The sequence below is a fragment of the Podarcis liolepis genome, assembly GCF_965112155.1.
Source record: "Podarcis liolepis genome assembly, chromosome: 12".
Lineage (NCBI taxonomy): Eukaryota > Metazoa > Chordata > Lepidosauria > Squamata > Lacertidae > Podarcis > Podarcis liolepis.
In genome coordinates, this window is record NC_139563.1 from 19,132,040 (window position 1) to 19,147,759 (window position 15,720).

The window sequence follows — 15,720 nt, forward strand, 5'->3', positions numbered from 1 at the left end:
TTGCTTTCTCTCTCCCTTTCTCCCTCCCCCCCCCCCAACAAAATTCTGAAAAAAATATTGGTAATTAGTGTTTTCTTATATTGGTTTTCTTGTTGTAAACTGCCTTGGGGGTTTTTCCTTGGGTATACTGAAGTGTGTAACTTTTCAGTTTAAAAAATAAATAGTACCTGCACTTGCAGATACCACTTAAAGCCAACTAGTATATCTTAAGGGGATGCAGGTAGAACTGTGGGTTAAACCACAGAGCCTAGGACTTGCTGATCAGAAGGTTTGTGGTTCGAATCCCCATGACTGGGTGAGCTCCCGTTGCTCGGTTCCTGCTTCTGCCAACCTAGCAGTTCGAAAGCACGTCAAAGTGCAAGTAGATAAATAGGTACTGCTCCGGCGGGAAGGTAAACGGTGTTTCCGTGCGCTGCTTTGGTTCACCAGAAGCGGCTTAGTCCTGCTGGCCACATGACCCGGAAGCTCCCTCGACCAATAAAGCTCCCTCGACCAATAAAGCAAGTTGAGTGCAGCAACCCCAGAGTCGGTCATGACTGGACCTAATGGTCAGGGGTCCCTTTACCTTTACCTTTTTAGTATATCTTAAATCTGTGCAAAAACTGCACTTGAGTGCACCCAGTTATTTCACAGCATTGTAGTTCAGTTGCTGAATACCTATTACTAGAATGTATTAGCAACTCATTTTAAATATGCTAAATTGATTGAAATTGATGGAGCCTGCGCACGCGCGGTTTCAAACACCAGTGAGCTCAGGAAGAAGGAGGGAAGGGACTGGAAAACAGCCAAGAAGTGTTTCGTCTGTCAGCGACCTGGACATTTCGCGAAGGTCTGTCCCCAGAGAAACGCCTGGCAAGGCATGATGGGGGCAGCAAGCCAAGAGGAAGAGGGAGAGAAGGCGCAGGTGCAGGGAAACGAAAAAGCTTGGCTGCAGACCAACAGGGGCAGCAACCAGGCAAGCGACCAGTAGAAGAGCCCCAACCAGACCCTCCCAAGGCAGCCATAGCAGTTGAAGTGGTGCTAGAATTCCCAAATGGGCACCCAGTACAAGTGAATGCTCTGCTGGATTCGGGTTCATCATGTAATTTCTTCAGTAGAGACTTTACTCTGGAGCACCAGCTACACCTGTTGCCACTAGATTTCCCTTGCAGGTGACCACCGTTGATAGCAGGGAGCTACTGGGGGGGGGGATGACACACCAGACACCACCAATGAGGATGAGGGTTTCTAGAAACTGAGCAAGTCAGAGCAAAATTACACTGTTTATAACAAAGAATTGCTGGCCATTTACGCGGCCTTTCGGCAGTGGAGACACTTTTTGATTGGGGCGCGGCACCACAAGAACCTGGAATACTGGTGGACAGCGCACATGCTTAACCAGAGACAGGTCAGATGGTCGCAGATGTTCTCACAGTATCACTTCAAAATACAATACGTACCTGGGGGGGGGGGATGTGAAGGCGGATGCACTTTCCAGGAAACCTGAGTACATGGAAGGGGAAGGACCTCCTGTGGACCAAGAACTGGTTGGGCTGACCAGACACGATGAGTTTGCTCAGACTAAAATCAGGGAGCTCAGAGATGGAAAGGGGGGAAATGGGGGGTTTGAGGAAAAAGGAGGGCTCCTGTACTACAAAGGGGCAATGTATGCTCCGGGAGACATTGAGGGCCAAGATACTTAGGCAGCTCCATGACAACCCAACAGCCGGGCATTTTGGGCAGCATAAGACCATGCTACTTAGTCACCAGACAGTTCTGGTGGCCCAAGGTAAGGGAGGATGTACGAGAATATGTCCGGGGGTGCGACAAGTGCCAGAGGGCCAAAGGGGAAAGAACCGCACCAGCAGGGTTACTGGAACCCTTACCCACACCGGAGAGGCCCTGGCAGGTGGTGTCCATTGATCTGCCCAAGTCAAGGGGGAAAACAGCGGTGATGGTGGTGGTCAATCTACTGACTAAAATGTGCCATTTCATGGCCTGCTCTCATGCGGTGTCAGCAGAGGAGACAGCCGATCGAGGAAGACAATTTACCTTGCGGTTCTGGCGGAAACTCATGAGCTTGCTGCAGGTAGAGGTGAACTTCTCGGTACCAAGGCACCCAGAAACCAACGGCCAGGCTGAAAGGGCGAATGGAATACTACAGCAGTACCTACGCTGTTATGTCAGTGAGAGGCAGAACGATTGGGTAGAGAATTTGGCGCTAGCTGAATTTGCGTACAACAACGCTGAACATGTGTCCACGGGAATGAGCCCCTTCATGGCCAATTATGGGTGTCACCCCAGGGCCTTCCCAGGGCGTGGAGAGGAGGAATGGAGTGTGCCAGCAGCGGAGCAATTTGCAGAAGAGATGGAAGCCTTGCACCAACAACTCCGGCTAAACTTGGAAAGGGCTAAAGAAGTCTACAAAAGGCAGGCAGACAAGCACTGCAGGCCGGGGGAAGTCATACGGGTGGGAGACAGGGTGTAGTTGTCATCCCAGGGTTTGCCCTCCAGTGGAGAGGAGCTTAAGGGCTCGGAGGAGGCGAGGCGGTGCCAGGACACCTTGCCTGGGCAAAGCGGAGAGGAGAGAGGTCCTCCGTTACCCACGCCCTCCTTGCGCAGTAAGCTTCCGCGCTGAGGGGGGAGGCGCAGACTGGGTGTCAAGAAACTACTCTGCTGGGGAAGGTTTAAGGACCAGCCACTCACGGATTCTGCCAGTGAATGAGCCAGCCACGGGAGAGTGGCGCTCTGGACAGATAAAGTTTATTTTGGCATCGAAAGCAAGGCTTCACAGCCGAGCAGGGAGGCATTTGCCTGCTTACTCTCGAGCAACCCCTTGGAACCCTAACAGGTACCATTCCCCCCCCCCAAGAGATTGAGATTTTTCTGCCTCCAGTGCCTTGTGTCAATGAACTGTTAAACAGATAATGAGCTATAGCCTAACCTCATTTAAATCACAGTGACAGAAGAGTTGCTTGTATTCCTTGGGAATCTGCACTCAAGAATTGCTGAAGGCCTTAGCGGAAACCAAGAAGCAGGAGTGAACTCCTTCCTCAGACAGAACGGCCTGGTTTATATTTAAGTAAATTATACATATGAGGCAAGAGGACATCTTTACTGAGTTAAAATTCAAAATCTTGCTCCATAAACACATCATTTGTACATGAGTTGAACTCCTTATCTAAGACAAGGTCTCACTGGCAGGAAAAAACGCTGCAAACTCAGAGCAGCTGCATCCCAAAAATGTACCTGGACAACAAATGGCTATAGAAAGATAGCTTAAGAAAGTGAGCCAAGCCAACTGCATGCTGTGGGTGAAGGCAAATAAGTAAAGGACAAATGTTTAAGAAATAACCTGTGAATATTATGATTTCTAGTGGACCAAATCAGTCTGACATCAATACCAGGGAAGATTCTGGAGCAGATCATTAAGCAAACAGTCTGTGAGCACCTAGAAAGGAATGCTGTGATCACCAATAGTCAGCATGGATTTCTGAAAAATAAGTCATGTCAGACTAACCTGATCTCGTTTTTTGACAGAATTACAAGCCTGGTAGATGAAGGGAACGCAGTGGATGTAGCCTACCTTGATTTCAGCAAGGCATTTGACAAGGTGCCCCATGATATTCTTGTAAAGAAGCTGGTAAAATGCGGTCTTCACTATGCTACCACTCAGTGGATTTGTAACTGGCTGACGGACCGAACCCAAAGGGTGCTCATCAATGGTTCCTCTTCATCCTGAAGAAGAGTGACTAGTGGGGTGCCACAGGGTTCTGTCTTGGGCCCGGTCTTATTCAACATCTTTATCAACGACTTGGATGATGGACTCAAGGGCATCCTGATCAAATTTGCAGATGACACCAAACTGGGAGGGGTGGCTAACACCCCAGAGGACAGGATCACACTTCAAAATGACCTTGACAGATTAGAGAACTGGGCAAAAACAAACAAGATGAATTTTAACAGGGAGAAATGTAAAGTATTGCACTTGGGCAAAAAAAATGAGAGGCACAAATACAAGATGGGGGACACCTGGCTTGAGAGCAGTACATGTGAAAAGGATCTAGGAGTCTTGGTTGACCACAAACTTGACATGAGCCAACAGTGTGACGCGGCAGCTAAAAAAGCCAATGCAATTCTGGGCTGCATCAATAAGAGTATAGCATCTAGATCAAGGGAAGTAATAGTGCCACTGTATTCTGCTCTGGTCAGACCTCACCTGGAGTACTGTGTCCAGTTCTGGGCACCACAGTTCAAGAAGGACACTGACAAACTGGAACGTGTCCAGAGGAGGGCAACCAAAATGGTCAAAGGCCTGGAAACGATGCCTTATGAGGAACGGCTAAGGGAGCTGGGCATGTTTAGCCTGGAGAAGAGGAGGTTAAGGGGTGATATGATAGCCATGTTCAAATATATAAAAGGATGTCACATAGAGGAGGGAGAAAGGTTGTTTTCTGCTGCTCCAGAGAAGCGTACACGGAGCAATGGATCCAAACTACAAGAAAGAAGATTCCACCTAAACATTAGGAAGAACTTCCTGACAGTAAGAGCTGTTCGACAGTGGAATTTGCTGCCAAGGAGTGTGGTGGAGTCTCCTACTTTGGAGGTCTTTAAGCAGAGGCTTGACAACCATATGTCAGGAGTGCTCTGATGGTGTTTCCTGCTTGGCAGGGGGTTGGACTCGATGGCCCTTGTGGTCTCTTCCAACTCTATGATTCTATGATTCTATGAAATGAGTGCATAAGAGATTTGCCAGCATGAGGTTCACAGAAAAAGAATGGTTTCTTAGCAATCAAATCATGTCAGATGAATGAAAAAATTAATATTACAAATATAGTTGAAGAAAGCAGTACAAAAGCTTCAATGAAGAATAATTTGATTCAGGAAGTGCATTTGTGATAAAGGCTGCAGAATTTAAACCTTGCAACATTAATCAGATTTAACGTCAATAAATGTGGTGTCTCAGATAAAGGACTGCAAATAATTACCATACATATGGCACTGTAATAAATTGAACAGAATATAGGATTGTCTCTTGGAGACCTACAAAAGTTGGCTGTTCTTTCATGATACAGTAATTGTCTCTTCATGTACTATTTTGTTCATATGTGTGGGTGATGTTCATACACCAGGCAGCAGGCAGCAGCAGAAGTCTACTTTTAAAAATCACATTAGCCAATGTAGGTAGTTTAGTCCAGTATCAGACACAGAGTGCTTTTTAAGTGGCACGTGATAACAGCCTTAGTTTGTAATCCTAAACATACTAATTTAGAAGTAATAAAGGTACAAAATTCCAAGTAAGCAATTCTTCTTATCTAAACGCATCCTGATGTCTATTTCAAAAAGCCGACAGCACCTCAGAGCTGCATTGTTCTGTAACATCCATATTAAGAGGTATACAGGCTGCATTCTAACACATTGCTCCCTCACACAGCTGGTTGTTTTGGTACATCCGCATTAAGAGAATCACAGTTTCTCATAATACTGTGCATATTTTACTGCACACAGTTCTGATGCATTCCAAGATATGACCCTATAAACAGCAAGTATCAATTGCCTATGGCTTGTAAGTGCATTATCTAGAATCATTCCATTTGCATGAGGAATTCAGTCATTCAAATACAGTGGTACCTCGGGTTAAGTACTTAATTTGTTCCGGAGGTCCGTTCTTAACCTGAAACTGTTCTTAACCTGAAGCACCACTTTAGCTAATGGGGCCTCCTGCTGCTGCTGTGCCGCCGGAGCAGGATTTCTGTTCTCATCCTGAAGCAAAATTTTTAACCCGAGGTACTATTTCTGGGTTAGCGGAGTCTGTAACCTGAAGCATATGTAACCCAAGTCTTGTAGGCAATATGCATGTGCTTGCATGTACCAGAGGTTTCATGTGACCAGTCTTAGAATTCAGATTCTGCACTTCCCATTAGCATTCAGCTAAGCAAAAGATCCACAAAAGACCCTGTCGCCTCTCATTCTCACACAGGGTCACCATGACATCAGAGCAAATGAGCCAATGGCCTCACCAGAATCAGCAGAAAAGTCAAGAGAGAGATTGCAAGAGTGAAAAGGTCAGAGAATAAAAAGGGGAAGCTCAACAGCACTCACAGAAAGTATTACAAAGGAGCCAAAAAGTTATTTTTGGAGTTTCAAAATTCCGTCTCTGGCAAAAGTATATTCCCTTTAGATTCCCTTGGGGTGGGGGGGGGGATAGTAACAACAATTCAGTAAACACACAAATTGGCTGATTATAAGCATTGAGGTCCGAGGTCATTTCCAGTTTCCCAGAAGAAAAAGAATGTCAAACATATGGGGCCTTTGGCTTTGGAAGCCTCCTGGATACTTCTGTCATTAAATCAAAGAGAAAAGGAGACGGCAGCCAGCTCCTCAGTAGGAATCAGGCCAAATCTAGAGGAATTCTAAGGATATTTTTTTCTTTAAATGGGCTTGCACATTTAAGCTGCTCCCCAGCCCCTCCTGCCTGCCTGATTGATTTCTCTCTCAGACTAAATCATGGTTGATTTTGCGTTGCACTTTAAGAAGTAGAGAAAAATTGGAAGTAGCTGTGTTGGTCCATTGAGGGAATGGGGAATCCTTAGTAACAGTAGTGTGGTGCTGTTGGAATCAACTGAAAGGTCACAAAGAAGTGAGCAAGCTTCCAGATTTGTCAGCTGTCGCCAGGAGGCTGGATCCTAATCATAAACGGGGCGGGTGCTGCTGCCGTCACTGAGCAAGACCAAAATAAAAAGGCCTCATTTGCAGGAGAGTTTCAAAGCACAAACTCCAACTGCACAAACTCCCTATCAGACCCGTCACACTAAAAAAATAAAGGCAGGACAAACACAAAGCGTCCTTTGTTCCTTGCTTATCCCCTGTAACAGTGGCAGTTTCTCCATAGGAGCCTTTAGTTCTTATCTCATTTCTGAATCTCACTTTGTTCAATAACCAACAGGTGCAAAACCAGGAATACTTTAAGAGTATTTACAAGGATGCTACGCCCTCTTACAATGTCCCTGGGCAGGTGTGGATACAAACACACCCATTGCCCAGGCTGCTGTTTTCTTCTGTTTTCAAATGGGCACACCGCGGGGTAATGCAGAATCAGTCGGCAATGAGTCGTTATGTTCCCAAGAAGCCCTTTTCCGCAGGGGGTGGGGATATTCAATAGAACTAGATTGAACATGGACTATATAGGGGGTGGGACACACCAAGTATTCTGTCCCAATGATTTTAAAATAAAATGTGTATACATAGCCTAATTTCTTATGAGGTATTTCTAAAAAAACAAAGTTTGCTTTAACCAAAACAAGTCTGGATAAGAAATGCCCAGTGTGGCAGGGCTAAACATAGAAAGGGCTATTCTGAGAGAAAAATGACCTGTAAAGGAAGAGATAAGCTCCTCTCCCCACACTCCTCAACTTCCGATCTAGATTGCAGTTCTGCACAGCTGCTTTTGGTTAAAAACAATGTCACTTGAAGAAAACAAGTTGATCCTAAGGGAGAAAGAAGCAGACTGATGGCCCAGAGGCTAGGCAGGGATTCGAACTGGGCCTTGTACTTCCTAACTCTGCATCTTTTCTATTTGTTTCATTTGGCCAGTCCCATGCTTATATCAGATTTCATGTGCTGTTGTTCCTTATAAATGTACATTTTTTTATTTTAAAAAAACATCAGTAGCTATTTAAAAGCCAGAAAGGAATCCGTGAAAGGAATTCTAAGGCAGCATTTAGTAGTAAAGTAGCTGAAAGTATGTAGCAAAGGCATCGCGTACCAGTGTGGTGTTAAGTGTTGGACAGGGTGCTGGGAGACTAGGGTTCAAATCCGTACTCAGCCATGAATATCACTGGGTGACCTTGGGCCAGTCACTATCTCTCAGCCTAACCTACCTCACATGGTTGTCGCAGGGATTAAATGAGGTGGGAGAGAACCATGTGCACCATTTTGAACTCCTTGGAGAAAAAGCGGGGGTATACATGCAATAAATAAATAAATAACACCCCACACACACATTACAAGTGGAGAGTTTTCTTTACACATCAATGAGAGCTGTGAAGCCCCCTGTACCTGTGGCGCTCCCTACACTTAGCTTGATTGCAGCCAATAATGCCTTTTTAAAATTGTATTGTTTCTTTATCGGTTTTATTGCTGTGAAATTTCTCCCAGTTTCTTAGTGTTTCATAAATACAATTAACAATGTTTCCCTTCATACGTTTTTATTTCCATGCATATCATATTAATTTTACATTTAGCATTGGCACTGTACTAAAACATGCAGATAACGAATTTATGCAGATTATGATCGCCACAATGTCAGCAGTTTTTGCTGTGGAGTACCATGTACAAATTAGCACTGATTGTCTACCTTTCACCAATCAGGTAAAAAATTTAAAAGGGGGGCGGGGGAAACAGCCCTTATATTCATTCCTGGAAAATTGATCAGTTCTTTCCTATGCCATCTTGGCTGCAAATCCTGGAAGACCTGCTCTGTGCCTTGCAGGCCTTTTCCCACCTGGCCTGGGAGGTTGGGGCACTGACTGACTCCAGCTACAAAAGCTGAAGCTGCTGAACAGATTCTGGGGCTAGGGTACTGTTTAGGGGGGGTTGTTGGTGGGGAGGGGTTGCTGTTCAGTTTTTTGCATTTTTATTTTAGATCTCGTGATTTATGTGGAAATTGTTCAGTTTGGTTGTGTATTTTTTAATGTTTTCTTTATTGTTTATGACTGTTTTTGTTATGTTTTAGTTTATGTGCATACGGTTCAGGAATTTTTTTTCATATATAAATTTTTATTAGTTTTTTTAACATATCATTTTCAACAGTAATTAAACATTCTTTTACATCTTATTCAAATTTTTGACTTCCATCAATCCTGTCTGAAAATTTTCCAATTTAATCTATCAGTATGCATTTCTTATCTTCCCTATTACATTTCAAACTCATAACCAATATCTCTATCTTTTTCTACTTTGTAACACTTCGTATATTTCTCCTTACAAAACTTCTTGTAGTCCTACTAGCGTAATTTGTTGATTACAGTTGCTCCTCAAATAATTCATATACTTCTTCCAATTTTCTGTAAATCTCTGGTCCCGCAGGTTTCGAATCCTTCCTGTCATTTTATCCAATTCTGCATAGTCCATTAATTTTGTCTGCCATTCTTCTTTCGTCGGAATTTTTTTTTTTTTCCATTTCTGGGCTAACAATACTCTTGTCACATATGGTTCTGGAATTTAATCGGAAGGAGTCCGAGACAAGGAAAAAGAATGCAGTCCTAAGTAAATTGGCTGAAAATAAGTCACATTGAACTCAGTGGGACTTCCTTCCATGTTTGCACATTTAGACCTGGGCAGTACAAATCCAAGAAATATGCTAATGAAGGAGGGAATGTACCAAGTATTGGAGACTATAAATGGCATATGCAATCATAACGGGGTAGGAATCCCCAGACTAGGGATCCAGCAGTTTAGAATGATTCCCACACTGTTCTTCACCACCCATGTGATTCCTGCATTGCAGGGGTTGGACTAGATGATGCTCGGAGTTCCCTCCAACTCTTTAATTCTTTGATTCTATGAAATGTACAGCTGTGTGGTGTAGTGGTTAAGAGCGGTAGTCACGGTAGTCACGTAATCTGGGGAACCGGGTTCGCGTCTCCGCTCCTCCACATGCAGCTGCTGGGTGACCTTGGGCCAGTCACACTTCTTTGAAGTCTCTCAGCCCCACTCACCTCACAGAGTGTTTGTTGTGGGGGAGGAAGGGAAAGGAGAATGTTAGCCGCTTTGAGACTCCTGAAGGGGAGTGAAAGGTGGGATATCAAATCCAAACTCCTCTTCTTCTTCTTCTTCTTCTTCTTCTTCTTCTTCTTCTTCTTCTTCTTCTTTGTCTGTTTCCAAGACCCCAAAGAACTTTCCTCAAAGGACTGGTTGTGCTGTTGTTTTCACAGTACTCAAACTACATTGTTTTGTAGTTGTGATTCGGGAAATACTATTTCCCTTCTCTCCACGGCTATTGTGAATGCTGCATTGAATGTGGCTTTATGACTTCCGCACTCATCCATGTGCTAAAACATGCATCATGTGATGCTAATTCCTTCCACAAATGTGTGCTATTATGTGAACTTTTTTAAAGCAAGTTTTCCACATTGTATCACTCATGAATGAGAGCACTCCTACGGCTTTTTTTAAAAGGTCGAAAACTAGCAAGGTTGCCCACTCCCAACACAGGAATGCTTTATGTTTTTGTAGGCATTTCTTTTGCTTTTTAAAAATGTAATTGTTAAAACTGGCTACATGTTTTCCCCTCTCCAGTGTTTGCCCAGGCTCACATTCCCTCCATGTTTTTATATAACAGTGGTGAAACAGAAGTTGATCTATTTCCTCTGGAGCGAAGCTATTCCATTAAATGTACAAAGCGATAGGATCAATCGGCTCTAGAATGTATTTGCCACAAGGACAAAAATGCAGGATTTTAAATCATTGGGACTTAACAGGGAAATTTGGGCCAACTACCAAAGGCAGAGGAGACCTTAAAATTATCAGACTGTGGAACACATTCAAGAGAAATGATGTGTCTCATCTGTTGGGTCATTTAGAACAAAGCCCTGGAGAGAGTCTTCTCTGTGCAATAATCCTGCTCTGGCAAATGTATGGAAAAGATGACCTAATGCTCAGGATTCAAAGTACCATAGAGAGAAATGAATTATGCTGTATTATTGCAAAGCACTCAAGACGTCTGTTGCATTCTGCCCGGTGATGGAAAAATTATGTGCTGTATAAATGCTTACCATTTAAGGCTGCAATCTCAAGCTGCATACTCTGAAACTGTTCTGCTGCCTTCTGTAGAACTGCTCTTGAGTTAGTGATTTGAGGTTGTCCCCTTAAGCCTAAATCTCACTACCTGGCTTTTCTAGAGAGCTGGAAAGAGTCTTTCCCCTATGTAACCTGTCATATCAATGCCAGGATTATGCAGAGCAACAGAATTGAAGGAGTTACAGCCCGATATTATGGACAGCAGTCTGACGGCAATGTTGTTGTTGTTTAGTCATGTCCGACTGTTCGTGACCCCATGGACCAAAGCACACCAGGCATTCCTGTCTTCCACTGCCTCCCGCAGTTTGGTCAAACTCTGACAGCACTACTTCTGCTAAAACAGTATCCTGGGCAATGCAGCACAAGTTGGAAAAAAAATTCATGTTCAAGAGTAGTAAAGCTTTGACTCTGACAGAGGCATCAGTTTGGGCACTGTTGCAGATATATTATTGGGCCAGTGGACCAGTGCACCTGGACCAGCATTTTAATGGTCTTATGTTCCTAGACAGGTCCAATGGAAAATGTAAAAATTTACATGACTGGACACTACTGAGAATTTTTTGCCCATTGATTTGTGAATGAGTGCTGCAAATGCCTCAGTGTAATGGTTTATAGCAGAGGTACCCAATCTTTTTGGGCCCAGTGGGAAATTTAAAGAGCTATTGGGGGCACTCCAAGATGCCCATTTCACAAAAGAAAAACTGGTGACGCTCAGAGTTGCTTCCTAACAGACAAAACACCAACAACCCCAATCAAACAACAAGAATGTCAAAAATACTCAGTTTTAAAAATAAAAAACTGGACCTTAGTGGCTTCCAAGGAGCATATTTGAGTGTATTGTGATGCTTGCAGGCACCGCATTGTGGGCCCCAGGTTGAAAGCAATTTCCCTTGACCTTTTTGTATCTTAATTTTAGCGCATACATGAGGCTTTTCTTGGGCTCCATGATCACTGCAGATGGTGACAGCAGTCACGAAATTAAAAGACGCCTGCTCCTTGGGAGAAAGGCGATGGCAAACCTAGACAGCATCTTAAAAAGCAGAGACATCACCTTGCCAACAAAGATCCGTATAGTAAAAGCCATGGTTTTCCCAGTAGTGATGTATGGAAGTGAGAGCTAGACCATAAAGAAGGCTGATCACCGAAGAATTGATGCTTTTGAACTATGGTGCTGGAGGAGACTCTTGAGAGTCCCATGGACTGCAAGAAGATCAAACCTATCCATTCTTAAGGAAATCAGCCCTGAGTGCTCACTGGAAGGACAGATAGTGAAGCTGAGGCTCCAATACTTTGGCCACCTCATGAGAAGAGAAGACTCTCTGGAAAAGACCCTGATGTTGGGAAAGATTGAGGGCACAAGAAGAAGGGGACGACAGAGGACAAGATGGTTAGACAGCGTTCTTGAAGCTACAAACATGAGTCTGACCAAACTGCGGGAGGCAGTGGAAGACAGAAGTGCCTGGCGTGCTCTGGTCCATGGGGTCACGAAGAGTCGGACACGACTAAACAACAACAACATGAGGCTTATTACAAAAACGTAAAATAAAAAGAAAATGAATTATGGTACTACTGGAGCAGCCCACCTTAGGTAAAACCCTGTTGTGGGTCACATGACTCACCAGTTGAAGCAAAATGGTTTAGGTGGTTGGTATGTTGTATTTACTGCCATTGTATCACCGTGCTGTGTTCAAAATCCAACTAAAGCTTAGGCAAGTATAGATTAGGGCAGAGGCTGTCCATTTGGTCTTTGTAAAACCACAGTGTGGCGTCAGAGCATGCTGGCTGACTGAAGGTATAGCTGTGGCACAGTTATACACCACAGCTGTCAAGCCAGCTGTCACAACAAAAGTCCCCTTTGCCTCATATTTTTTCTTTCCTTCAAAATATGTGCGTTGCTTACTTTCAGGGAGAAAATATTTCAATGTAATACCTTTAGCTGTTCTTATCAGCACAACATGTCAAGGCAATTTCACCTTTTACGAGAACAGACTTGCTGGCCTGACTAATCTGCCATGCAAAACGGTTTATGTCTGCAAGCTGAGATGTCCTTCCGCTGCTGACCCACTGCCATTACGAAAGTACATTTTGGGATGTTAGTAGACTGCATCAGAAAGCACACCATTGTAAAGCAAACAGTTAATGTGCAGCCATCTGAAGGCAGACTAAATGTGAATGCCTGTTTTACAACTTTTTAAAGGCAGTTTTGTGACATAGCCATGATACTGGACAGTAGTAACATGTTCTCTTTTGTTTTTAAAGAAAAAGATTAAAACCTGTATAATCTGAAACCTATGTAAAAAATGCCAGTTCCAACAGTATGATTAAAAGCTTCCCTCTTAGGGCTGAACTACAGATTAAACAAAAGATCCATGGCTGGGTGCTGGGCATGTCATGTTGAGTTCCTTGCAGGAAAGGTTGGCTATACGTGTAGTAATAAATAGGCAGATATTATTGCCAATAGAATTGGCAGCTGGGGCTTTGGAGGGAGAACATAAGAAGAGCCTGAATTGGGCCAATTTTCCATCAAATCCAGCATCCTGTTCTTAGAGTGGCCAACCAGATGCCAGCAGGAAACATGGGAGCAGGATCAAACTGCAAGAGCACTCTCCCCCTTGTCTTTGGATCCCAGCTATTGTACTGGTATTCAGAAGCATTACTTGCTCCAATGGTGGAGTCAGAATAAGCCATCATAGCTAATAGCCACTGATAGCCCTATCCTCCATGAATTTGTCCGACCCTCTTTTAAACCTAACCACTGCCTCCTGTGGAACTGATTTCCATAGTTTTAACCATGCATTGCACAAATAAGTGCTTTCTTTTATCTGTCCTGAATTTTCCAACTTTCAGCATCCATGAATTCTAGTGATTTGAGAGAGGGAGAAACATGCATTATTTCACCAGCTTCTATTTCCCCTCTTCCTCTCCACCTTTTCCTCGCCCATTCCTCCCAGGGGAGTCACTCTGTTCCCTAAAACCCTAGGTCACTTTGGCTGCCATTTTCTGTCCCTTTTCCAGCTCTGTAATATTCTTAAGATAAAGGCTCTTAAGAGATGGTAAACAAACACCTTAAAAGTAGGGTGGAGGTGCGAATGTTGTGAATTCCGCTCACCTATTTCAATCCCTTTGCTTCGCAGCTGCCAAGCAAAAAGATGAGTCTTTGCTCCAAAAAGATCTCACAGCCCTACCTACATGCAGTGACAGGAAGCAACAGGAAATGGACAGAGGCAAGAAAGTGATTCAGCATTTATCAGAATCAAAGAATGTTGAGGGTAAAGAAGAATTTTTTATATATATTGTAATAAAAAAAAACAAACCCTGGAAGTTATTCTCTTTAAATTAGCAGGCCCTTCTTCACCCTAATGGTGGAACTTAGAGGTGTTAGACAGGGTGTAACTTTCCCTTTTCTACTTACATAATTGCCACAGGGATAAAGATACTCTTATAAGGAGCAAATCACTTTAAATGCACATTCAGGTTTCCTTGCCAGAATGGTAACAATAGTTGTTTTCAGACACTAAGAATCTGTGAATAATAAACTTTTGCAGGGGATACATTGAAGCTCTGACCTCCCCTTCCCTCATTGGAATACAGATGCTCATTAGAATATATATAGAGAGGCAGGGTTCCTGATCATGTGCAGAGAGCTGTAGATGTGTACAGCTGGATGCTATGAAACTTCTAGTGAATACATGTGGGGCTAAACCATCCCCACACACATTTGTTAGCCATGGATTTAGCATAGCTCAAGAGGGGCAAATATGGTGCCTTAAAGGCTAAGAAATTTATGATAGCCCACATTTTCCCTAGGCAACAGCCTGCTTCATGAGATGCAGCTGAGGAAGAAGGCTATAGCATAAAGGAGCTCATGCCACAATCAGCTGTTGTACCTGCAGTGCCCAAGCTGCAACAAACTGGCATGGCTGTGCTTCTGAAATAACAGGAAAATTAGTGCCAAGGTATGTGTAATATTGGGAAACCCTTGAATGATCTCCGATCTTTCTTTTTCAGCTAAACACTGCTGCAGGGAGAAGAGAAAGGTCCTAATTTGGTCAAGGAAGTGGCATAGGGGCTGGGTGTGTTTAATCCTCCCTGCTCTCTTTTCCACGTGCTTCCTGGGAGAGAGAAAAAATACAGGAAGAAATATAAACTAGCAAGCATCAATTCTGAGCAGCAAAAAGCTTCAGGGAACGTTAAAAAGCTCCATCCTCATTGCTCCTTCCCCAGTCCAATGAGCAGAGGGGCCTCCCCCACGGATATATTTAGCTAAAACAAAAAACCAGAACAAAACATCAAGAGATCAGTCACAGATCTCTTCTGGCAAAACACATAGTTTGGCCCTGAGTTTCTAGCACACTAAAGGCTTTGCGTCAGGAGTTTGATTCTCTTTCCACCCGAGTCAAATTCCATATACAGACATAATCCGGAGTGCTGCTTCATGCAGAGAGATTCTACTGCCCATAGACTAGCACTGGAGAGTAAATACTCAGTGCACTCTAATTTCATTGTACTGTATCTTCTTGCTGAATTCTGCCCACAACCACCACCAATTCTGCTGGAAATCCTTGTTGGATTTCCCCACCCCAGATAAATAAACTGTATAACAGATAGATTTCTGATCTGTTCCCTGCCTAAACTTCAATTTAAAGAGCCCTCAATTTTACTGGTACTGTTATCACCCACATGTGATTATCACCCACATGTGATTTTTTAAAATCATCCATCCCTGAAGATTTCAGTGTGACTTGAAAGTTTTTATTACCATTTTGTATGCTAAAAGGCCCTACTTGGAGTAGAACCAGGGATCCCCGGGTTCAAATCACCACTCAGCCCCAAAGCTGGGTGTGTAACCTTCAGCTAGTAACTATCTTTCAGCCTAGGCTACCTTGCAGGGTTGTCATAAGCAAAGAATTGGGAGGAGAACCATGAACTCCACCCAGAAAT

At 43.7% G+C, this 15,720-nt stretch overlaps 1 protein-coding gene across 2 annotated transcripts in view; it reads left to right on the plus strand.

Annotated features, from left to right (window-relative positions):
* Nucleotides 1-15,720, plus strand: part of LOC310689307 (integrin beta-1-like) — a 48,159-nt gene that overhangs the window by 22,812 nt on the left and 9,627 nt on the right. Inside the window, exons 14-16 of one of the 2 annotated variants that reach the window (XM_083466862.1) lie at nt 5,960-6,044; nt 8,266-8,349; nt 13,914-14,048. In XM_083466862.1, coding sequence (XP_083322988.1) covers nt 5,960-6,044; nt 8,266-8,349; nt 13,914-14,015 — 271 coding nt within the window. In that variant the 3' untranslated portion in view covers nt 14,016-14,048. Of the gene's footprint in view, nt 1-5,959; nt 6,045-8,265; nt 8,350-13,913; nt 14,049-15,720 lie in introns of those variants that run through there. The other variant, XM_083466863.1, reaches the window with a different exon arrangement.